The 23,963-nt window shown below is 43.0% G+C and overlaps 2 protein-coding genes across 5 annotated transcripts in view; both read right to left on the reverse strand.

Annotated features, from left to right (window-relative positions):
- Positions 1–316: 316 nt before the first annotated feature.
- On the reverse strand, positions 317–3,677 carry sla2a (Src like adaptor 2a). 3 transcript variants are annotated; one of them, XM_085353040.1, is made up of 8 exons: positions 3,421–3,677; positions 2,848–2,951; positions 2,609–2,708; positions 2,426–2,512; positions 1,986–2,089; positions 1,324–1,476; positions 1,111–1,240; positions 317–736 (listed from the first exon to the last, which is right to left on the reverse strand). In XM_085353040.1, the coding sequence occupies exons 2-8, from the start codon at positions 2,912–2,914 to the stop codon at positions 610–612; spliced, it is 768 nt and encodes a 255-aa protein (XP_085209166.1). In that variant the 5' UTR covers positions 2,915–2,951; positions 3,421–3,677; the 3' UTR covers positions 317–609. The 3 variants fall into 3 exon arrangements, with proteins under 3 accessions (XP_085209166.1, XP_085209168.1, XP_085209165.1); XM_085353042.1 differs by having other exon boundaries at positions 2,848–2,954; XM_085353039.1 differs by having other exon boundaries at positions 2,848–3,677.
- A 1,583-nt stretch (positions 3,678–5,260) lies between these two features.
- Positions 5,261–23,963, reverse strand: part of ndrg3a (ndrg family member 3a) — a 33,071-nt gene continuing 14,368 nt past the window's right edge. Inside the window, exons 2-17 of one of the 2 annotated variants that reach the window (XM_085353037.1) lie at positions 22,660–22,741; positions 20,468–20,500; positions 13,542–13,647; positions 13,306–13,426; positions 13,001–13,063; positions 12,840–12,900; positions 11,810–11,896; positions 11,194–11,250; positions 9,269–9,372; positions 8,751–8,816; positions 8,607–8,658; positions 8,433–8,480; positions 8,306–8,341; positions 8,146–8,197; positions 6,789–6,827; positions 5,261–6,294 (exon numbers count right to left, since the gene is read on the reverse strand). In XM_085353037.1, coding sequence (XP_085209163.1) covers positions 6,122–6,294; positions 6,789–6,827; positions 8,146–8,197; positions 8,306–8,341; positions 8,433–8,480; positions 8,607–8,658; positions 8,751–8,816; positions 9,269–9,372; positions 11,194–11,250; positions 11,810–11,896; positions 12,840–12,900; positions 13,001–13,063; positions 13,306–13,426; positions 13,542–13,647; positions 20,468–20,500; positions 22,660–22,716 — 1,155 coding nt within the window. In that variant the 5' untranslated portion in view covers positions 22,717–22,741 and the 3' untranslated portion in view covers positions 5,261–6,121. The remainder of the gene's footprint in view (positions 6,295–6,788; positions 6,828–8,145; positions 8,198–8,305; positions 8,342–8,432; positions 8,481–8,606; positions 8,659–8,750; positions 8,817–9,268; positions 9,373–11,193; positions 11,251–11,809; positions 11,897–12,839; positions 12,901–13,000; positions 13,064–13,305; positions 13,427–13,541; positions 13,648–20,467; positions 20,501–22,659; positions 22,742–23,963) is intronic. The other variant, XM_085353038.1, reaches the window with a different exon arrangement.

The following is a 23,963-nucleotide window of genomic DNA, read 5'->3' on the forward strand; positions in this document are numbered from 1 at the left end:
AGAGAAAGTGTTTCTCTTGCTTTGCCTCTGCAGTCTAACACGGATGTCTTTGCACTTTTAAAGCTGTGGCTACATGTCTCTATGAGTGTACTATACGTGTGTGGCTATGCATGTGTCAGTACAAGAGCATGTTTTTCATTTTTTTATGGAATAGCATAGCAAATGGACTTTAGCATGTTCCCCTCGAAGTTGTTTGGTTATTTCACAGAATCTGCACATGTGTTACATAAATTATATATTTTTATTGGATTCCAATGACACAACCATGATAACAATCATATTCCAATAATATTAACACATAATATGACATTCAACCTGCAAGTACACATTAGTTTATAAATTAAAAGATACATTCAATGTTTCGGAGCCAAATGAGAACACATTTCTCAAAGCTCCTCTGTATGCCTCTTTGGACACACATCCACAAAAGCAGTCCTCCAGCTCATATAGTTTGCAGTACTGCATATCTCCACACAGCGTAGTGTCTCAGCCCTCTCGCTATTCCAGGGCAGTCTCTAAAGACTGCACTTGGGCGTGTAGACGGCCTCTTCCAGTGGGATCCCCAAGCCGCAGCCGATGAATTACAGAGTCTCACTCTGCAGTCTTTCCTCAAGTGTCCCAGCAGCTGTTTTCGCCGGCCTCGGTCATTTGGAGGTAGGAGTAAATAGCCTCCCTGAGCCCCTCGCTCACCAGAGAGTGGTCTGACACTGTCCTCTTCCTCTTTAAGATCACCGATCTGGAGGGGACAAAGAAGAATTTGAGACTTCAGTGAGGAAAGTGATGTGGTAACTGAATCCGTTGGAGACTGCCGTTTCAACCTGCACATCCTGCTCTACATTTGCAGGCTCCACACATTCACAACTGGCACGTACCCACTGTAACCACAGGCCTATCTGTTGGCATGTCTGCCGGTGTTGTTTACACACTCTTCACACCAGTTTATTCAGTACATTACTGCAGTGCTGAATCATTATCTTTCTAACAGACTGTCAACATAAACGGAAAAGGCAGATCTTGATGCTAATCTAGGAAAGACAGCGCTGAAAAATGAGTCACAGAGTGACATCTTATGGAAGACATCAGTACAAGTAAATCTAGAGCGAGCCACACCTGCTGATTTCCTTCCATTTGATGGTGGGCCTCCTGGTCGTTATTGGAATAGGCCGGGCCTCTTCAGCATTGTCTAAACCCTGGATGAAGCAAGGCATTGCCAGCCGACAGCACAATCCATCTGCGGTCTCTGCAAAAGAAGGCAACATTTTAGCATCGATCTTTTCAAGGGCTTTAGTGTTAAAGCAAAATAGTCTCAACATTAATACGAACCTGAATAGTGTTCCACCATGCAATGCAGGGTGGAGAAAGTCAGGCTTGGAGATATGTAGACCCATCCATTCGGGAGGGTAGAAATGCGGTAGTGCTTCACACAGTCCTGGTGCGAAGAGCTGGTTCTCCTCAGGATAGATAGCGAGTAGGAATCTAAATAAAGAAATAACACACAGATGCAGGAATTAATAAAATATGCCAGTCTTAGTTGTTAACCATAGTTCCAGTTGTTTCTGAAGCAAACTAAATATTTCTACTGAGCTTTACAGTATAGTCTGTAAATAGCTGTGCCTTCAGTAGAAATAGAAATAGCAGTTTAAGGGCGATTTTGCTTAAGGAAATTATTATACTGGATTCAATGTCTGATGATGAATACTCCATAAATAAATAAATTCATATACATGAACAATAACAATCCTTTATACATACTTAATAAGTGTAACAAGCCATCACCACTTTTAGAAGTACAGAAGAAATGAAAATGAAAATAACTGGGTAGGAAATACTCCTCCCCAGCAAAGCTAGGCTAAGGGGAAATGCAACTTCAAATGAAGAAATTTCAGGGTTCCTAGCATGACGTTGGCCTCGGACTGAATGGTAATGATAAATCTAACAATTAACAAAGGGGGAATAAAAAACAAAAAACAATAAAAACCTCTAACCTCTGCTTGTCTCTGACTCTCGAATCAAGAAGGCTCCATTCTGGTTATTAGGACGCATGAGCAGCTCCACTGCTTTGTACCTGCTGATGCCTTTGAACAGCCACCTGCATAATAATAATTAAAAAAATGCACATTCAGAACAGTAAGATGAGAGGACAATGTCATATTTTACTGTTAGGAAAAATCCAGTGGAACAACATCAGAGCACATTCACCACTGGAGGAGGACTGAAACTGCAGGAGGGAGGAGCTGATCATGTCACCGAAAAAGAAAAGCTCTGTTCCAAACATTTGTCTCCACTGAGGTAAAAGTTCACCTACACAGGGACCCCTCCCACCTCTCAGGGAACTCCCCGCCTCCCCTTTCATTTCAACTCCTCCGACTTTTGTCACGCACAGAAAAATGTGACAAATCTGCTAACACGGTCCTTGTGTCTGTACCTGTCAGTAACTCTGGCCGTGTACTCGATAGGGACGTAGCTCTCCCGGCCTGTCGTTGTGGATCTCACCATTATGAAGTCCCCGTCACTGTGAGTTAAAATAAATACAGAAATAAATAAATGACACTCATCACTAATTGTAGCTGAACATTAAAACTGAAACATTAAGAGCAGTAATACATACTCTGATGTCATGGTCAGTCTTTCCCCAATGCACATGGTCAGTTGTGTTTCTCCAAATGATGGGTAATCAACAAGAGACACAATCACGGTTTCTGGGCTCTCTGCACAGATAGAAAGGAAGAGATATTTGATTTTAATCTTGCCTTTGGCTAATTATACATACATACATACATACATACATATATATATATATACACACATACATACACACACATATTTCTGTCCTGGGATTAAACCTACCCATTGACTCATCTGGGTTTTCAAAGACTGTCAGGTTGGATTGGCATCTGGTGAGGCAGGTCCCCATTGTCTGTGGTTTTCTTGCTAATTTGAAATGTCTACTGCTGCTAGGGGGGAAAAAATATAGTGTTATTATGAAATCGCCTTTAGTAGCACAAATTCATAATTGAACTGCAAATGTAGTTCATGCATTGGCATTGTGGTATCTGTAAAGCTACTTAGAGGTGCAGGATATTTTTTTAGGACATCTGAATCCGGGCAACAAAACCAGAATACAGGAAGGCGCCTAACCACAACAAGAGGTATGATATCCTGTGTTAAATTTCCAATGCAATACTTATGTGAGAACTATGGTCAGTTTCTCAAATGCAAAGTGAGATGAGATTTTACTTCTGCGGTAGCAGCAAGGCAGGAACATATCTCAAACTAAAACACCGTAACTAACCACTCCATTTCTTTGCAGTGCATGATCATCACTCAGTGACAAAAATTCAAAGGAAATTTAAGCATAATTTCCTCGTTGTGAAAGTGAAGTCCTGGAACAAAAGGGGGGAAAGAAAAGCATATTCTCACCTTTTTCAATTCTTGGATGAAAAATGTCCCTCCAGAAAATATATTCCGCTCAATTAGTTAGACTCCTTTCACGATAACAAATCAAATCCAAGTCTTCCCAGTGAAAAATGTTCTTCGGCCTTCAGCACATCCAATGTTGCTTGGGCAACGTGTAGTACATGTATAAGCTCAAGTTCCTACTCAGGCACGCTGCTCATTCAGTGTGTTCCTTGCTCTGATCAGTTACCACGAAGACTGCTGTGTTTGCGCAGCTGTTTATCGCGTGGGCTCACTGAAGAGAGGAAGCTTCCTGCCTGGCTTTTATACATGCGGCTTAACTGCAACTTCCTGTGACGCTCAACAGTGACATAAACTACCTCAAGTTGATTTCTCTGATGCAGGCTGTTTTGAAGAGGCACCAATTGTGCGCTTGTTTATGGAATGAATGTGTACGTCAGTGAAATTTGTCATCCCCATGTACATGAACCCTGTGGCGCATTGTGGGTTGAAGAGGTGTCATCAGTTTACAGTGACAGTTAATGTAAAATAAGCTTATACTGGACAAACTATCTGAATTTCTGTATTTTGAAATGTGCGGAAAAGGGAAAACCGTGGAGATGTTTTCGCTCTTTACATTATTATCCATCATGTTAAGATTCCAGTTGTTGCTGTGAGATAAAAGACAAACTTCTGCAGAATCAGGCGGTTCCACTGCCAACCCACACGTGCCATGATTTCTCATCCATCCACCACAGTGACAATGCAGAAACAGCCCACCAGTGGGGTCCTGCTCTTTTATACATGTAAGTGTGAAAAGGTGAAAGGCAATCCAGATTATTTTTTTTTTTTAAATTGTCACGAATTCTGTAACTGTGTAGCTCTACTGCTTATGAAACCATGAGAGGGTAGGAAAGAAAAGCATGTCTCTGTTGAAAAAACACAAACCAAACCAGTCGTTCTTGGAAATATTAATAAAACCAAGATAAAACTGTCATATCTCCTTGTTCTGTGTCTTAATCAGATGTACTCTGAGCTGCTTCAGACGCAAATGAGCAAGTGTACCCTGCACGGAAACAATACAGCAAGAACAGATCAGATTGGTGCTGAATCACCAGAACAGCCTGTTAGCACAGATGGAAAGAACTTTGTGCTCTTTTAAAAAAAAAAATATCTGAGATTAACTCATTCCAAACCACTGATGTACATCTTTCTCAAATAGAAACTGAAAAAGGGTCACTAAATAGTGCATATTTCCTGTGTTTTAGTCAACTCGTGTAAAAAAAATAATGCAATGATCAGCCCGCCTCAGCTTCTCCGAGTACAACCTCAGTAAATGCACCACAGATGTCGACAAAAACAGGGCATTCGTCATAATGGGGTTTATGCATGTCATCACATTATATTCTATGCAAAAATGCTTGGAAAGCTCCATCAAGTAAGGGCAATTAATAATTAGCAACAGAGCTCCCACAATCATTACAGTAAGCACGTCCTCAGTGTGTGTTATGATTAGCATATTAACACTATTTTCCCATTCTGCTTTGTTTTCAGAAATCATCATCTTATTTACAGAGCAGCTGATCATTGTTTTTGTAACATGTGCTAAATACAGACCACCTCGTCTGTGACAGCAGAAGTTATCTCTCAGAAACAAAATAAGAAACAAGAGCGGTTGGAAACTCACTCACCACAGCCACCGCACTTTTCCACTAACGGGAGAGCCGATGTATGAGAACGCTCTGCTCGCAGACGCGCTCTTTCTGTCATTCATTCGATTAGGTTGCACGCTTGTTCACAAGCCGTTGGTTTAGCAGAATTATTGGTAAAAGCACTGACAAATAAAAACAAGACACGTTCTCGTATCTTTATTCAGTAGTAATATAAATGAGCTAACCAGCAGACAGTGAGAAGCACCACATGGCCCCTGATGGAAGGGACTCATACTTTTCACATCAGATCCCACTTGTTGAAGGTTGTTAAAACAACAATGAATATACTAGTCAACTGGACAACATCAAAAAAAGGGGAAAAAAAGCAAATTAAAAAAAACATCAACACAAAGCAGAAGGGAAAATGAAATGCTGGGTTGAGTTAAAAAACCAAACAAAGTCAAATTACTTGAAGTGAAACACAACTGAAAGTTCAAGAGCAGCTCTACATTTAACTTAGCTGGACTTACAGTGTGCTACAGTATGCAATGCTACTTGCACGCATCATCCACATCACTTTCTATGCAGCTTTATTTCTGCAAATATTAAGTGATCTCCTGCTGTGCGTTGTATCTAATTTGCATTGCAGCTAGTTTGACAATAAAGACACACAATCATGATTTACAATCGATGTTAGGAGTTAAAAAAAAAAACAGTTACTTTGATTTCTACACTGTGTGAAGACATTTGAAACAACGACAATGTGAAAAAAAATAAATACAGGACTGGACAGCTGAGTCATATGGTCAATCATATGGTTTTTGAATATACAACACATCTGAATGGAGTTATGGTTTCTGATAGGAATGTGAGTTTGACAGTGTATTTAATACAATATTTTATAATATGGATCTGTTAATATATTTATTACATCCTCCTTTCTAATCACATAGATCATTATAGATCTTCCTAGCATTGAGCTGCTTAGGATGAGAGAGAGAGAAAGTTAGAGAGACGTGGAGAAGGGACATAAGTTACTATGGGAGAGTGCGAGGTGGGGGCGGATTGGGGGCTTAGCAGGAGACCTCCATGGTCTGGGGCCCGGCCTTGCTGTCCAGGCTCCCGGTGGTGCCGCCCTCCAGCAGGCTGTTGATGTTGCTGCGGCTGCGACTGTTGTCCATGGAGGTGATGCTGGAAGAGGAGGTGGTGCGTGAGCGAGCCAAGCGAGTCATTCCTGCTGAAGGTACTGAAAGAGAAACGCGCGTTAATATTCCACTCACACGGCCCACAGACTCGGTGCAGCGTGGGAATGCAGATACCGTGACACATCAGCAACAACAACAACAACAACAACAACAACAGGAAACAAGTGCTTAGCATGCAAACTGCTCTCATAAATGGAGACTAATCAAATCAAATAATCCACAAATGTGCTAACAGTAAGTACAGCAGCAGCACACCGTATTTGCAATCCAATGGAACTGACAGGAAGCAACAGCGGCAGCTCATGCAGTAAACTAGGACACTCGGGGCATGCTGAGTGGGAGTGAGGTGAATGTCATCAGAGTATGCAAAGGGTGCAGTATGCTGACTGTATCCACAACCCAGAGCTGCTGTTCCAAATATTAAACAGTGCTCTCTCGAGAACTTCGTGCATACATTGACATTCATCCACTGTACTGTTATGAGGCCACTGAGTTCAAAGCCTCGTCATCTGGCAGCTACTTAAAAACCTGGTACCTGATTCGTTGCTCAGGTGACTGAGAAGAACGTAGGGAACTTCAGGCAATGATTAAAGAGGGAAAGAAAGGAGAAAGGGAGACATGTTGAAAAGCAAGCTCTTCGTGGTGCTTTGCCACACCTCTGTGTATTTCGCAGCAATTTTTGTAGACAAATAGCTGTCATTTGTTTGCTAGCAACAGCAGGTAAGAAATGAAGACATGCATGCAAGTTATACCGTACACTTGAGTTCCTGAACTTTCTGGCCGTTTCCCTTTGCATTTCACACTGTGGCAATGTGTTAATGAGGGAAAACCAGCTTTCAGAAACATGCTGAGGTGTTAAGATTTTTTTTCCACACTTTCACTGCATGAAAACACTCTTTTTAATCTGCTCTAATCCTGCAGTGGCATTTACTCAACAGGAGCACTTGGTGGCCTTTAAGGTAAAACCCAGGCTCTGGCACACTAGATACACATAGCTGCCCTCCTACAGTGAATGGCCCGGGAAAGAGAGAATGCAAAATAGAGTTGGTGTTACAGAATGACACACATAGACAGCGATCATCTGTGCAGCTGGTAAAAGCAAAACTACATTCATCTGTCCATCGATCAGAGTCTTGGTTGGTGCATAGCAAGCCTGTAGGGTCTTCTAGAGATGTGTTTGTGGCTTTTCTGCTTTTTATGTTTTTATTTTGTTTTTTTAACAAATGAATGACTGTAAAGCCTGAAGGCCTGTTTAACCATGCACATTGAGTCTCTTTTGACAAACACTGCATCATTAAACAGTTCAGATAAAAAAGAAAACACACCAGGCAAAAAAAAAAAAAAAAAGGGCAATTTTTAACGCCCACTCTGAACTGAACAGGAAGAAAATTGCTGTTCAGCTCACAGAATGTGATCGTCATTTCTAGAAGCACTAACACCTCACCTACTGAGGCTGGTGGGTGCCACAGACTGCAAAAAGCAGAGAGGAAATGGTGTTAGCATCCATTGAGCCACGTGGGCTGCCTCTCCGTGAGCAGGGTGACAAAAAAAAAAAAAAAAAAAAAAAAAAAAAGCAAAACCTTTCTTTTCACGCTCTGCAGGCCAATGTCCGAGGGGGGGGGGAGAGGAGGTTAGCAACAGCTCACTGACTGCATTGAAAACAAGTCTCAATTAAGTAACTTTTGTCATTGCACTCACGTCAACAGGAAATTCAGTGGAGCGCCTGGGCCACAAACACGTCAGTTCAAACAGGTATTAGTCTGTAAACAATTCTTGGACACTGACTACTAGCAAGCCAGTTTAAACCAGTTTAGAGTTAGATCTGTTTACCCTTCAGGCACATACAAAAAAACCCCAAAACAAAACAAAAAAACAAGAGCATCTTCACTTACTGTAGCCCATGCCCTGGACAAAGTACTTGAATGCCTCAGCAAGTTTTCCTGGCTGCAAGAGAAAAAAAAGTTAGAAGATCGTGTTGCTCCAAGAAAAGAGCAAGATGACGTTCATGTCTCTCGATAATTTAAAAACAAACAAACAGACAAAAAAACCCACCTGCACAACCTGGGGCAAGCCTCCACAATCAGCCATCTGAGAGGACATTATCAGTCTCATCAATAAATCACATTTATAAATATGAATATCATCTCATATGTCAGAAATTGCAGTGCAGAAGCATCACCTTTAGCAATGTAGTCTTGGTAGGATTTAACCTGGAATTGCACTCCACCTGCAACATCAAAGACAGGCAAACACTGAGTGATGAAGAACTGCTGCTTGTTGGCATAACAAATCCTTCCCCAAGCTTCTTAGCGCACTGAGATGATGGATTGTAAGCACCACCGGCACCACTCACCACGGCCTCCACAGCAGGTGACGTGTCACCGACCACCAGCAAAGCAGGGCAACTGGAATAAATGAGGAGTGGATATTCTCAAATCACGCCATGCACTCACAGCCCAATGTGTATATTTGTGTCATCTTGATCTCATAGACTTACGTTAGTGTGTTGACCGTGTCCTCATTCAGACCCACTATGGGCCTCTCGATCTCAAGGTCTCGACGGCTGGTGCAAGGGGAAAAAATGAGAACGTGTTAGAGAAGCTGAAAAGGACGTTATCTCGTTAGACCTCTGTGCTTTGCATTTTTTGTGCTTGTATATTTAGGCTTTACTCCACAGCAATTAACTGTCTTTGTTAATAAAAGTTCTCATAAATGTAATGAATAAGCAAAAATACAGGCAACTGCAAAACCTAATATTAAATGTGTCCTGTTATGTTCATTACCAACTCTGTATTTTTATTCTTAGACACGGCTGAAGCAGCTGCGAATGACTCATAATTCAAAATAATCCTTATTTATCTTATAGTGGGCCTTTTTCCTTCCCTCCCAGCCAGAGCTACGTGCCTGTCTTTATCAGGGATCTAAGCTATGAAAACGCAACTGTAACAATATATAGCAGAAAACTGAAAATACAAGTTAATATATAGTGTATAATAACCATGAACTGTTTCATACTATTGGTAGGAGCCACAGAAGAGGGCCAGGTTGTCCTGGTTGATGTCTTGGGCGATGTGGAGGCGGTAGGTCTGAATCAGCTCCTGGTTGTCTGTAAGCTCATCCTGAGAACGGATTAATAAACCGAGAGCGTGATCGACATGGCACAATCTACTAGTTTCTATACAGTGGGGCAAAAAAGTATTTAGTCAGCCACCGATTGTGCAAGTTCCCCCACCTAAAATGATGACAGAGGTCAGTAATTTGCACCAGAGGTACACTTCAACTGTGAGAGACAGAATGTGAAAAAAAAAAAATCCATGAATCCACATGGTAGGATTTGTAAAGAATTTATTCGTAAATCAGGGTGGAAAATAAGTATTTGGTCAATAACAAAAATACAACTCAATACTTTGTAACATAACCTTTGTTGGCAATAACAGAGGTCAAACGTTTACTATAGGTCTTTACCAGGTTTGCACACACAGTAGCTGGTATTTTGGCCCATTCCTCCATGCAGATCTTCTCGAGAGCAGTGATGTTTTGGGGCTGTCGCCGAGCAACACGGACTTTCAACTCCCGCCACAGATTTTCTATGGGGTTGAGGTCTGGAGACTGGCTAGGCCACTCCAGGACTTTCAAATGCTTCTTACGGAGCCACTCCTTTGTTGCCCGGGCGGTGTGTTTTGGATCATTGTCATGTTGGAAGACCCAGCCTCGTTTCATCTTCAAAGTTCTCACTGATGGAAGGAGGTTTTGGCTCAAAATCTCACGATACATGGCCCCATTCATTCTGTCCTTAACACGGATCAGTCGTCCTGTCCCCTTGGCAGAAAAACAGCCCCATAGCATGATGTTTCCACCCCCATGCTTCACAGTAGGTATGGTGTTCTTGGGATGCAACTCAGTATTCTTCTTCCTCCAAACACGACGAGTTGAGTTTATACCAAAAAGTTCTACTTTGGTTTCATCTGACCACATGACATTCTCCCAATCCTCTGCTGTATCATCCATGTGCTCTCTGGCAAACTTCAGACGGGCCTGGACATGCACTGGCTTCAGCAGCGGAACACGTCTGGCACTGCGGGATTTGATTCCCTGCCGTTGTAGTGTGTTACTGATGGTGACCTTTGTTACTTTGGTCCCAGCTCTCTGCAGGTCATTCACCAGGTCCCCCCGTGTGGTTCTGGGATCTTTGCTCACCGTTCTCATGATCATTTTGACCCCACGGGATGAGATCTTGCGTGGAGCCCCAGATCGAGGGAGATTATCAGTGGTCTTGTATGTCTTCCATTTTCTGATGATTGCTCCCACAGTTGATTTTTTCACACCAAGCTGCTTGCCTATTGTAGATTCACTCTTCCCAGTCTGGTGCAGGTCTACAATACTTTTCCTGGTGTCCTTCGAAAGCTCTTTGGTCTTGGCCATGGCAGAGTTTGGAGTCTGACTGTTTGAGGCTGTGGACAGGTGTCTTTTATACAGATGATGAGTTCAAACAGGTGCCATTCATACAGGTAACGAGTGGGGGACAGAAAAGCTTCTTACAGAAGACGTTACAGGTCTGTGAGAGCCAGAGATTTTCCTTGTTTGAGGTGACCAAATACTTATTTTCCACCCTGATTTACGAATAAATTCTTTACAAATCCTACCATGTGGATTCATGGATTTTTTTTTCACATTCTGTCTCTCACAGTTGAAGTGTACCTCTGGTGCAAATTACTGACCTCTGTCATCATTTTAAGTGGGGGAACTTGCACAATCGGTGGCTGACTAAATACTTTTTTGCCCCACTGTAACTGAGAGGACACAGATAAAATAATTAGCAAATATCTGAGAAAAAAGTGTCGAGGGAAATTTGAAAAGAAAGCCTCCAGAGGTTCAGCTGCTGTTTCACAGCTTCAATGAGAAAAGGTCAGGAGAACTACATAGCAATAAGTCAGACTCACAGTGCTGAAGTGGTGAGCCATGACGATATCCACCAAGTTACTGGTCCATCCAGAAAGCTGCACACAAGAGAAAGACGAGCCGCGGTAAGATACTAACAAGATCTGATTTATTTCTGGAGAGTGGACTAATTAGAAGTAAATAAACTGACATAGCAATCTTCAAGTTTTATGATTGTGAAGTGATCTACTGCTACTATAAATGCACAGTCCCTAGATTCACTGGTATATCTATGTCAGCTGGTATACCTGCATTTTAAAACTCTTGAGTGCTATAAACTTCGTAAATGGAAGAAATTGCTCAGGACTTTTCCTCTTTGCCATGTTTCAGACTTTAATAACAGCTCATAAAAGTGTGATGTTTTAAATGTATATGGCAGAAACGACACATCATATTATTATCACAGTAAAAGAATGTCTTCCTCATACAACCTTGTTGAATATTCACAGCGAGAGCACCATAGTAAACACAGTGTTTGTTCTTTAAGCCAAGAGGGGTGAGCTTTTATAGAATTTTTAACTAGGTAGTTGACTAGTATTGACTAGTCTTCAGAAGGCAGCATTTTCTCTTTTCATATATGATGAAAATCCTGGTCATCGATGAGGCGGAAATACTGACCTTTGAAGCAGCCCAGTCAATCCAGCCTTCAGCACACGGGTCGACATTAATGAGTACCAGCCCCTCCACGAGGGACGGGTTGTTCAGCTGTGAAAGTAAAGATGCACGAGGATGAGAGCTTTTTAACAAAAATGTCTCCCTGTGTTTTGTTTTGTTTATTAATTTCTTTATCATTTTTAAATCATATTGTAGTTTAATCTGAGCATCTGAACAAGGGAATGTTCTCCCAGGAGCTACATCCTCACAACAACAAGTTGGTAACATTTTGATGATGTTGCGTGTCCTCTAAAGAAGCAAAAACATGATTAAAAGTGAAGCATTTCTGTTCTGTTAAATGATGATGGAGTCACAAACCACTTCTAAATCAAGGGGTGCAGCTTTAGAACTTCCTGTAGACAAAAAGAGAGTATCTGGGGAAATCTAAGATCCAATGAGAGGGTGGCGGCTGCTGCTTCATCAACACGATGCTAATGCAGCACGGCAGCATCTGCTGCAAATCCATCATGGGAAAACATTTTGCTCCAAGCCAGTTAAAGCAAGCAATGCGTTTCAGAATCAATTTTTCCTCATTAATTCTAAATAAGAAAAGACTGTCCACGGAGAGCCCAACTCTACAATTCCTCATTTCCACACCTTCCCCTTTTATCATCCTCTCTTTTTATCATTCATTTTTTAGAGCTCCCTCACTGCTCTATGTCACTTCTAGATCTTTCTGCTAGCTTGTGCTTATTTTAGCTGCACTGTACCGAATGCAGAAACAAAGCAGTAGCAATGGAGAGAGAGATATTTAACCAAGGTGATTCATCACCTGGGGAATGGCAGCATATCTAGCAGACTGTAGAGGAACCTGATGCCCTGTGTGGGCTTGATGGGAGGCTTTAAAGTTCAGTGTGACAAACTGTGTGGTCTGAAAACCTTTAATTATTACAGGCGAGACAGAGAATCACACAAATAAAGACATCAAGGGCAAGGAAGAACAGAAATATAAGGATGGGTGAGTCTACACGCTGTGGTCCTGCTGTGGACTTACCGCAAAGCGGGTGAGGATATACGCTCCTGCTCCCACGCCGATGCCGATCACGCTGTTCACCCTATAAAGAAACTGCTCGTTAGTGTGTGGCTGAAGATGAATAATTCATTTATGGCAAAATCATCTTATCAATAATTAGCTATCAGCCAGGGGACACTCACTTCAACTGAGTCAACACAGAGGGCAGCATTTCGGCCAACTCATCCATGGTTGGATAGCGATACCTGGGCACGAGCGACACATGTGAGTCCACGCGAGCAGTAAGGAAAATGCTACCTTCAAGTTCATTCATAAGTTTAAATACTTCAGGAACAGACTGGATGATGACTGCACTTCAATTAGAAAATGAACCAACAGCTCACTTTCCTTTCTATGCACACAAATTGATTGGAACTCTCTCAACAGCACTGATATGAATAAATATGTACGCGTTCATCGGCGCGTGCAAAACCAGTCTGACACTCACCCGCTGGGAAAGGGAGGCGCTCCCTCCTGCTGACCGGGCGCATCGACGTGAACCACAGCAAAGTGCTGGGTGATCTCCTGCATGTCCTCGTAGTTAAACAGGGTGTTGAAGCAAGACTTGTCTAGAAAGGTGGAAAGACGTAGACATAAAATGTGACAGTGCAGGGGTTAACGTTCTTTGTTAGACGCAAAGAACAGAGCACTGCATATTGATGAGCTTATTTTTGGCCGACTCACGGTTGAGGCCGATGTCGTGATAGGTGAGGATGATGGGTCGGTTGCCCTTGGGAACGCCTCTCATTGTCACATGGAGAACGCCATGTGGCGTTTCAATGTCGTGCTCCTGTAGCCAAAGAGGAGGAAAAAAATAGTTCAGGACTAACACAGGTGGAAAGATAAAAAGCTTCCACATATGACCGCTACGACAACAATTCTGTTATAGCTGTTACAGCGTTACCCCAGAACTCCAGCAGAGTCCAAAAATCATCTAAATAAAAGAAGAACAATTGTTGTATGGGATTTTTCTCTTTCATCTCTGCCAAGCACAAAACAAAGACGCTTTCTGTCTCATTTCCCCAAAAGGCAGACATAAAGGCAACATTTTAGCTAAAACGAGCCATTTCTAGCATACTGATTGAAGTCTGCATCAAAGCTCCAACATGGAGCCACACACAAACTAAAGTAAACAACCCACAACAAACAAGACATTTGGGTTATATCTTGAATTGGGCATGCAGAGGATAAACCTTTTGTCGCCAGCTCACATCCCCTGTGCCCTCGGACAAACAAAGCACTGAATGGCCAGTTCAGGAAAACAGTCTTTCTATCCAAGGGTCTGAACCTCACAGTTCTTTTCACAAGAATGACTTTGCAAAAATGCCAGCATCATTTGTCTTCACTCAATGTCTTTGCAAAAAAAAAAAAGACCCATTAAAATTCAAAGTGTTCATACTGGCTTCATTCTCTCTGTTGCTTTACAATTTGGGTCGAACACTCAGGGGGCTTGAGTACCTTAAACACACCGCTTCTGCAAAGGAAAACATTAAGAGGCTTCAACATATTTTCATCTGGCACTTAATCTGTGTGGAAGATCCAGAAAGATGATCAAGATAAAAAGAAAGACTGTTTAACGATGACACAGCAAAAATAACAGTGCCTTAATATTGTTTACAGGATCCAAAGACAGGGCAGGAAGTGACATTAAGAGAAACAATAAACTACACAAGAAGAGGCAAATGCATTTCCCAGATTCCCCCAGAATCACCGAATCATCATGTTACAATGCACAAAACCTCCTAAGATCAGCATGATCTGCAGCTGCAAACTACACCCTGCACGTTCTAGCCACATGCATGCACGCTAGGGTGTCTGTGCTGCACAGAACAGCGGGTGGTGCCTCATCCGCTTGCCTCGTCAGAAGGCCCACTGGTCATCAATAATAAAGAGAGAGTGAGCCTGAGTGGAAGAGAGACACAGGTTACGGCTGACAGACTAAGAGGGGAGTGTGACTGACTGTACGCTGCCATTTTTCCCCTGCGCAATCTCGGCCGCCTGCATTTAACTGACGGACATGTGTCCCAGTATCTTCAGAGATAAAGGCTAATTCTCAAGGGCGAGACTGCACTGACTTACATCTGCAATCTATAATAAGAGGAAAAATACTCATCATGTCAGCAACAGCGTGAGATATTTGCTTTTGAGTGGGAGTTGCTATAGCGATTAGCCTGTCGCACAACACATGAAAACTGCATTCAAAAACACCACAAAGTGATGCTCAAGATAGCGAGCTACAAAACAGCATCTCATTATAACCTGTATTTCTCAGATGGCACAAACCCTAAAGAAAGCCTATCTGCTGACAGGAAGCTCTGCCCTCATCGAAGGGCTTTTAATGAAGCGATTCTGTAACCTCGGTCTGGTGAGGTGACAGAACAACCTGTTAAAGGTGAAAAAACACTCTCACCAAGGCTGTGTTGCTGCAGAATCTTTAAGGTTTTTTAGACAAGGACAGAGTCAAGGACACTCAGTGCTTTGCTCTGAGAAACAATATAAATGCACTTTGTTCAAATGCTGGTATTCTGTTGAGTCTATGTGCTATACGTGCACCCTAACATGTGTTAGGTAAACCGGCGGAGGAAATAGAGCATGAAAGCAAAGAGTGACAGAGACAGGCTGGACATCTAGAGAGGGGAAAAAAGAAGGAGAGCACTGCAATGGCATCAACCTTTTCCCCACTTTAATACATTCATGATAGCTAGCATTTTGACGAAAAGTACGTTAAGGCATTTGGGCTGGGTTGGAGGTGAAATGTGAATACTGAGCAGAGGTTTTATGCTTTGAGGAGAGGGGCCTTTCTGGTGCCACAAATGGGTGAGTACTCATTTTTCAAAGAAACATGGTGAGAGAGTTGGAGTGAGATGAAAAAAAAAAGAACAGAGCACTTTGTCATGCTGATCTTCTTCCCGCAATTCACTGCCTATCAATCCCTCCTCTCAGTTTACTCCACCCTGCCAGGAGAGGCATCAATCACCACTGGGAGCAGCATTACTGGGCGGAAACACCAAGCAGTCTGTAAATGACTTAAGTGCACACATGCAAGTGGACAGAGCCCGGGATCATCTCGGGTACAGGCCAACCTCATCCATTTCTGACACTAACACGACCCTCCCCACCTGCAGCACACACAGTAAGTGTGTGTGCCATCAAAGCAGTGGGCTGAAACAACAAACTCAAGGACTCTGCGGGGAAGGAACAACCCGCTACAGTGGCTTTGGTGGTTTCTTGTCACGGTGTGTGGGGTGGGTGGTGAGTGACCTCCCTGTGATAACAGAAAAAAAGAACACAATGCACACCTGCAAAACGCAACATCTACAGCAATTCACTCATCGCCGGAAAGACATGATGAAGACATGCAGAAACAAACATGTGAGATCCACACACACAGTTACCAACAACCAGCTGATGGATATTGACAGGCGCACATCCACAGGATGAAGCAGCTGCACATCCTAAAACACTTGAGCACAACACAAGCATCTTTCATATCATCACATTAAAATGCACAACTGCACCCTGAGCAGCTTTAGACTGTGCAGGCTGCACATATGGACGCTGTGTGACCTGTAGTTGCACGCACATACGCACACGCACACACTGAACAAATGGGCACCCCATACCAGCAGCTGCCCAGAGAGCACGAGTCCCATCAAAGCCAGACCCCAGAGCTATTCCCTTCGTTTAGCCAGCTGCTGTCGGCATGTCTTTGGAGAAACAGCACCACAACACCCCTAATCTGAACCAGAACCTCCTTGAAGCACGGACAGAGCCAGGTGTGTCGAGTCAGGCGAGACACGTTTGTCACTCACCACTTCATTTCCAGCGCATGCAATCTGGTCCAGGTCCAGAATAGCTGACATGGTTTTCCCACACAGGAGAGGAGTGGTGTAATGCTATGTGTGAGTGTGCGCTGGGCAGCTTTGAAGCCCTCAGAAAGGAGCAGGAGGAGGGAGGGAGCGTTGGTAGGAAGTGAGGGATGTAGGGTGAGGCAGCTAGAGCAGTAGCGACAAGGAAGGAAGAGAGGGAGGAGAAAGACACAGCAGATGGAGTGAGGAGGAGAAGGAAAAGTAACCTGAATGAAAGCAGGAGGGGTGGGGGATGGATACGATGCAGAGAGAACAAGAGAGAGAGCGACGGAGACAAGAGGTGGGAAAGAGAGCAGGAAAAAGACAGAGGGGGAGGAGAGTGAGACTGCAGTTTGTGCTTGGTAGTCACAGTGCGTCCATACATCCAGTCACTGGTTCTTCTAATTGGATTGCGGAGGGTCAGGTGGGTAGAGGCAGAGGGCGGGGTTTGGAGGAGAAAAGGAAAGGGGGAGGGGGGGAATGGAAGCGGGGTGATGGGGTACAAAGAATGCAGTCCAGGAAAATGTGCAGGCTGCTGACGTCACGCTGTCTTATTGATGAGGAGAGGAGGCTGACTTTGACGGCTCGCCCTGGGCTGTTTTCTGCATCAGCAAAATGGCTGCTTGTCGCCAAGCACCGTATCCACATTTATTTTTGCATCACATTTCATCTGAATGGCTTTAGAACCCTGAAATATCTCCGTGTGAGTGGATATAATCAGATCCAGCTCACAGCAAGAGTGGACTAGCGTATAACGCAGCAGGAGGGCTTACGATAGCAATAGCTTTGCTGCGGATGTTGGCTCATTCAAGGCACCACTTAATCATGTAAATGACTGTCAAGTAGTGACTCTGACACTGAGCTTTGGCTAATGACTCCTCGTGTTCCAGGCTTACGAGCAAAAGATAGCAAGCCACCTTTTCCCCTTACTATCAAAACAGGACATCATCAGGATTTATGTCCTCTAAACTTGCTGCTGAGTCATTTGATCCACGTAGTGTATTGCTCTCTCCTTCTCACTCTCCTACCATCAGTACAACTCCTAACGGTGCAGGGTGTCACGCCTTTGACGGGGTGCTCAGTGCAGCCAATGGCAAACATGTAGACACAGAGTTTGTGAGGTTATAAGGACCAGGGTCTCTTTATTGGTTAATCATATAGCAGCATGTTTGGTTGTAGACCAGTTTCTCTGATTTATTTCCTTTCTTAACCCACAGAGGGTGCCAGCGAAACACATGTAGTCATTTCATGCACTGAATCATCATGTGCCTCAGCAAAGCCCCCTGCAGCCTGAGGAGTCATACAGACGCACAGTGACACTATGATCTGCAGAGATTAGCTCAATTGCATCATTTCCAGAAAGTAGGGTTTGATTTGAACCAATTTTTGTATACTAAAATGCACCAGCTCAAAACATTGTTTACCTGTGACACGGTCAGTTTGATGACAATTGTGTTAATCATATGTTATAGTCTACACAGCCACAAGATCTCCGTCCAGTGTATCAGAAAGCTTTCTGCACAGTCATCTTCACAACACTAGATGAGAAAGCTGTTCTAGCAACACATGGCAGCTCAGCATGTTACCAACACAGTTAAGGTTCTTTTTTTCCATTTAAATTGTCACATGTCTGGAGCTATCGAACAGCCTCGTGGCGCCCTCTAGTGCGCATAATGAGACAGTGAGGATTTGAAAAGCCACAGACTAAATAATGAGAAAGTCGGGCAAAGTTATAAAGAGAAACTGCTATTTTAAAAGTACACACTTCCCTGAAAATGTAAAAACCTACACACTGCATACAATATATAAAACGCTATACATATATAGAAACAATAAACAAAGCTTAAGCAAAAGTTAAAAAAATGGACTTAAAAATATAGCAGTGCGAGACTGCAGCAACACCATGACACTAAAACTATTTTTGAAATGCACAGTCAGCATTCTGGGTTTGAGGAGTCTGTCACACACCTTCCTCTCCCTTTCCTGGCATAAGCAGAAAATTGTAAGAGAAACAAAGCTGCAGCAGTTTGAACCTTTAGGTTCCCTGACTCCACCCCACCACCACTGTCCTCCTCTGCAGGTATGCACAGCTCTGGCACGACTCCTGCAGTACCTGTGGACTGCCTGTGGTGGGAGCTTTAGCAGCAGGAAGAGAGCAGCTGGATTCATCCTCCAGCTGCTGGAATGTCACGGCTCAGAGTGATGTTGCGGCAGGCAGGACCCCTCCCACACAGGTCTGATGTCTTGTATAGGGTGTGTTCTCCTTTTATCTTAGTGTTATTACGCTGCGTGACGGGTTCAGTGTTATACTAAATATTTACAAGATATTTACTCCATCGCGTCTATTGCCAAATGGCCAGATTACCAAATCAGGAGGAACACCAGCACAGTTTGTTAACACTATAAATCTTTTAAGAGAATTGAACCTTCTCACGATCCATCATCAGCACCCTTTTTAGCAATTTCCCATCTTCAGCTGCTCCCTTATTCACAGGGGGTCGCCACAGCGGTTTAATTGATTTGGATTTGAGTTTTTACACCAGTTACTGTTCCCAAAACAATCTTCTCAGGATCAAACTGGGAATTTTTCACTAGTTAGGCGAATGTGTAAAACCACTACACTGTGAACTGCCTGAGCTTCCTGAGTGTGACCATGTGAGGTCATAATGGCTGAAAGGCAAATGAGGTCAAACCACCAGTGGGACGGATTCAGGTTCAATTCTCTCTGTAACTGACAACAGCATGACTTCAAAGGGAATCACAAAAAAGTGGTAATAAAAGATTACACGGTGAACACGAGCAGCTGACTGACTGCAGGATTGTACGCACATGAATGTCTTAATAATAGTTCTGACAGGATGCTAAGGAGCATGCAGCTTGCCTGCTCCGGCTAACATGCTTACTCTCTTCCCCCGCCTGCGTCGGCTATATTTAGCTCTGCCGGGATGCTGGAAGGAGGCGTGACTGCAGAAAGTGAGCTAGGGATGAAAGGTTTAACCCTTAGCAGTCATGATGGCCATTAAAACACAGCACAGAGCTTTCCCCAGCATCGTGACTCCTCCTCCTGCAGGAGAATCGTTGCAAGAAAAAGCAAACTGCCCAAGAGGTGGAAGGCTGGCAAGCCTTCTCCTCATTCTAAGACATAAAAAAGGGGGGATCTGGAAAACTGCTTCCTCAAGGTTAATAACTCTTCTTCTGGAATGACAATTATTTTTACATTATCACATAAAAGGGCTTGACTATGAATAAAATACAGTAAAAAAGGCAGGCACAAAAAAAAAAAAAATCATACTGAGGAAGGTGCTACAGTTGTTTATTCTTCAAAAAAACAACCTGATATGAATTTAACATAATCTTTTTCTGTATCGCTTTATGCAAAGAATAAAGTGAGTGTGCTTTCTCAGTCATTAGCACAGAGCCAAAGCACTATTCAAATTTTTTTTAAAAAGGTCCTCATTTGCAAATGATCACTACACTTGCCTCCAAAGAAATAGATGGCCATTAGCAAAAGCAGCAGAATTTTAATCAGGTGAGCACATAACTACTGGTTTGTCCTTTCTGTCACAGTCAGCGGTGTCAAGAGTAAACGCAGAGAGCAAGTTGGACCAAACACGCCTTTCACCTGCATTAGGCATCCATAAATGTGCGTGTTATTACTGAGTAACGTGCTCGGATGTACAAAGAATGCATGGGTTCAGCAGTGTGGAGCTGAGAATGAATCATAATGCTAAATTAACAGTGGGAGCAGAGAGCTACACTTACCTGGCAGTCGAAATCCTGAAAGTTGCGTGCATTCTGCGTGAAAAGGAAAAGAGGAGAGTTAAATGTAGCGTAGTATGCTAAAGCTGGTAATCACTCTTAATGTGTTTGTGTAACCCCACCAGATGGATGGGAGTGTGGTGCAGGATGTATACATGTGTGCAGACAAAATGGCAATAACCCATGTCTGATTACATTTATATCCATGACATTCATGCAGCTCTTCACGGAGCTGTTGATAACTTATCATTAGCTCCTTAGTTTAACAGCATCGAAACTAAAGTCTTTGCTTCACATAATACATGTGATGGTGCACAATTCTGACGTTTTTATGTTAATTTGCATTGTTTGAGGCCTGAGTGGGCAGCCGACCACAGAAAAGATGCCACTGGGATTGAGTTGCAGGAGAGACCAGTGGGGTGTACATGCTTTTAAACGGAGATGGTTTCTACAGAGCGGTCCTTTTCTTCTTCTAACTGCCTGTGCAGCAGAAATCTGGATACAAATCCACCACTATAATGAAATAATGTTGAGATGTGATGAATGTAATGCAAGTAAATGGGGTTGCTTTGTATTTTAGTATTTATTTATTTATTGTCATTGTCAAGAACAATGAAATTGCGTTTGGGGCTTCCATACAACCCAAAAAAAAGAAGAAAATAATAAATACCCCTTAAAACCCAAGTGTACATATTTAACCCAGTGTGACTCCAATGCAATAAGACAATGCTTTGATTTTTAATGTTGGGTGAATTACAAAATCGCTATTGGAGTGGTTAAAGAAATGGATGGATAGATTCACTGCACCATGTCAATCATCACACTTTACAGGGCATCTTGATTGCAGTCAGGTGACTCAACATATTAAAGAGACTTTTAAAAGGCTTCTTTTACATAGTCTGGGACGGGAGACGGTGCAATGAAGGTTACAATGATGAGCTAAAACGAACAGCAGCCACCTATGCGTGCCATAGACACGACCTACATATTAAAAATCAGTAAAGGCTTGAGTAAAGCTGTGGTACGTGGTGCCACAAGACAAAGGGGGAAAAAAGTCTTGTCCAAGTCACTCAGCTTAACCATTTCTTTTACATCTAACAAGTTAACTGGAAATACTGACAGCTTGGTCTCCTTATAAATATCAGACCTTAAAGAAAACTAAGATATGAACTACACTGTGATTGGCCAAAACTAACAGGCCTGTTTTGCTTTTATTAAAGGCACTTTAATGTCATACTAAATGACAGGATACATTTATAACCTTCGCTGGCTACCTAGGTGCTCTGAGCTTGACCAGTGTAATAAGAAATTATCAGTCGGCAGTCAGAACCAGTTTCCACCACTTTTACAGAAATGAGGATCCTCCTTCATCATTGTTATCACATCATCAACATCATCTCAATCCACTTTGAAGACTCATCTGTTTAATGAGCTGACCACTAGGTGGAGTGAGAGGTCAGTGCCAGTCTCCTCTATTTCAATGATTTCCATGATGCATTTTCCCCACTCTGTCTTCTAACATAATACATTTACCTTAACTGGCATAGAGCACACTCAGAGAAATGTTCTCATTCTTCAAATCCACCCCTGAGGTGACGCAATCCCCTAAGAGCCGATACATAATCACACACTCCTCCCTCTGAGGCACGATATGCTCCTGACTGTGTCAGTGATCGGGGTACAGAACAAAACAGACACATCATCATCATCGTCATCATTATTGTTCTAATCAGTTAATCAGGTGTTGAGAATGAAGGCGGGAAGAAGGAAAGACAGGTAGCGCTTCTTGTCTCTTTCTGCTTTTATTGTCCCTCACTCGCTGCAAACTTTCAAGCTTCAGAAATAAAAGAGATGAGTTTCTTTTAGCTTTTCCTTTGATCTCTTTACCTCCTCGCCAGACTGTTTTCTCTGCCTCTGTTACGTATTCTCTCATTGCTTCATTCTGTCTACAACCCCTTTTGCCGCCCCCCCATTCCCTTTACACTTGAGCATATATGAATAATTCACTTTGATGAACGGCACTGCAGAGCATGCATGACTAGTGTATTAGCGTATGTATTTTCCTGGGAGTGCTGTAGTGGGTGCTTATTCATTTTTAGGAGACAACACATCTGTTCATTTTATGTGTATGGTTACAAAAAATTAATCTTGTCGCCTCTGCAGCTTGTCATCACCTTGTTCTCGCTGCAACTCACCTTATTGGTCAGCAGCGGCTTGATCTCAGTCAGCTGTACATCCTGGAGCTCATCCATCTTCCTGTCGGATCACTCGAAACCACTGTCCAAGAAGGAAAAACGAAACATTTTCATCAGGAGGAGGACCGCATGCTGCCAAAGACACTTAAAATCTCAGATTAAAAGATGTCCATCTTTCTATTTTGCCTTTTTAAAATTCACACTAGCGCTGTGATACTTATGCTGTTATAAGAGTCAGACACAGAGGGCAAAGGGCCTCATTTCTGCTCCACACAGGTAGTGAGCAAACGCAAATATATATCAGGCCAGATTTAACAAAAAGTTTTCTCATTTGTTTTCCCCTTGAAGCCAGCCGTTTGTCCCTGCTCGTAATTACTGAACAAGAATCCTGACACAGAAGTGTCCCCCTCCCCCACTTTCCCTGAAATGCTACCTATTTTGCCCCCCTGTTTGCACAAGGTGAGGACAGGAAGTAGCATTGAATTTCTTGGCCGTTCCTAGAAGCGTGGCTCATGTTGCACATAGCAGCAGATGGAGGCTCTAACTCTTCTAGGTCAATGCTTACAACCGGCAAGCTAAAACCACAGCAGACAGCCTTTCTATAGATGGACGGCATTAAAAGAACAAACACACACTATGCTAGGAGAAACAAGCAAGACGTGTAGGCAAATGCAATTGGATGGAAGACCGGCCAACTGCTACCTTTTAATCACTTCCTGAATCCAAGCCAACCCTCCTTGGAATGACATTGAGCTGCTGGTATCAGATAACCTTCAATTGGTTAGAGAAGAGTCAAACAGCCAAGTTCCAGCAGGAGACACCAGAATAGATGACGTCACGCCATGTTTGTTTTACCAGCAGTTTCACCCTGCAATTGCCTGATAAAGGTCTAAACCCACATCTGCCTGCTGATGCATGAATCGGCTCAGGGGTCGTACTGGACTAATAACAGATTTCAAATTGCATGGGAAAAAGCCAGGGAAGCAGATGGCAACAAGTGAGCACAATCCTCAAATTACATAAAAAAAACAGTTCAGAGAAAGAAAAAAAAAAAAGTGGAAACATCCAGGATTGGAAGGACTCAGCGATCAGTAAATGGGGAGTGAAAACATGCCAGGCAAAATCCCTGCTGACAAATCCGGCTTGGGAGTGGAACTAAATAATATTTAGACAACTGAACAAGGAAAAGAAGAAAAACAAATATTCTGCATGCTTGAGCAGATTGGGTGTATTGGTCGGATCAATCCAATACTTCCTCAGGCCGTCACAGAAAGGAAGGAGGCAAAGACCTGCTTTATTTGTAG

The sequence above is a fragment of the Diplotaxodon limnothrissa genome, linkage group LG5, assembly GCF_057381915.1.
Source record: "Diplotaxodon limnothrissa isolate DT_005_m linkage group LG5, D_limnothrissa_male_GT1.1, whole genome shotgun sequence".
Lineage (NCBI taxonomy): Eukaryota > Metazoa > Chordata > Actinopteri > Cichliformes > Cichlidae > Diplotaxodon > Diplotaxodon limnothrissa.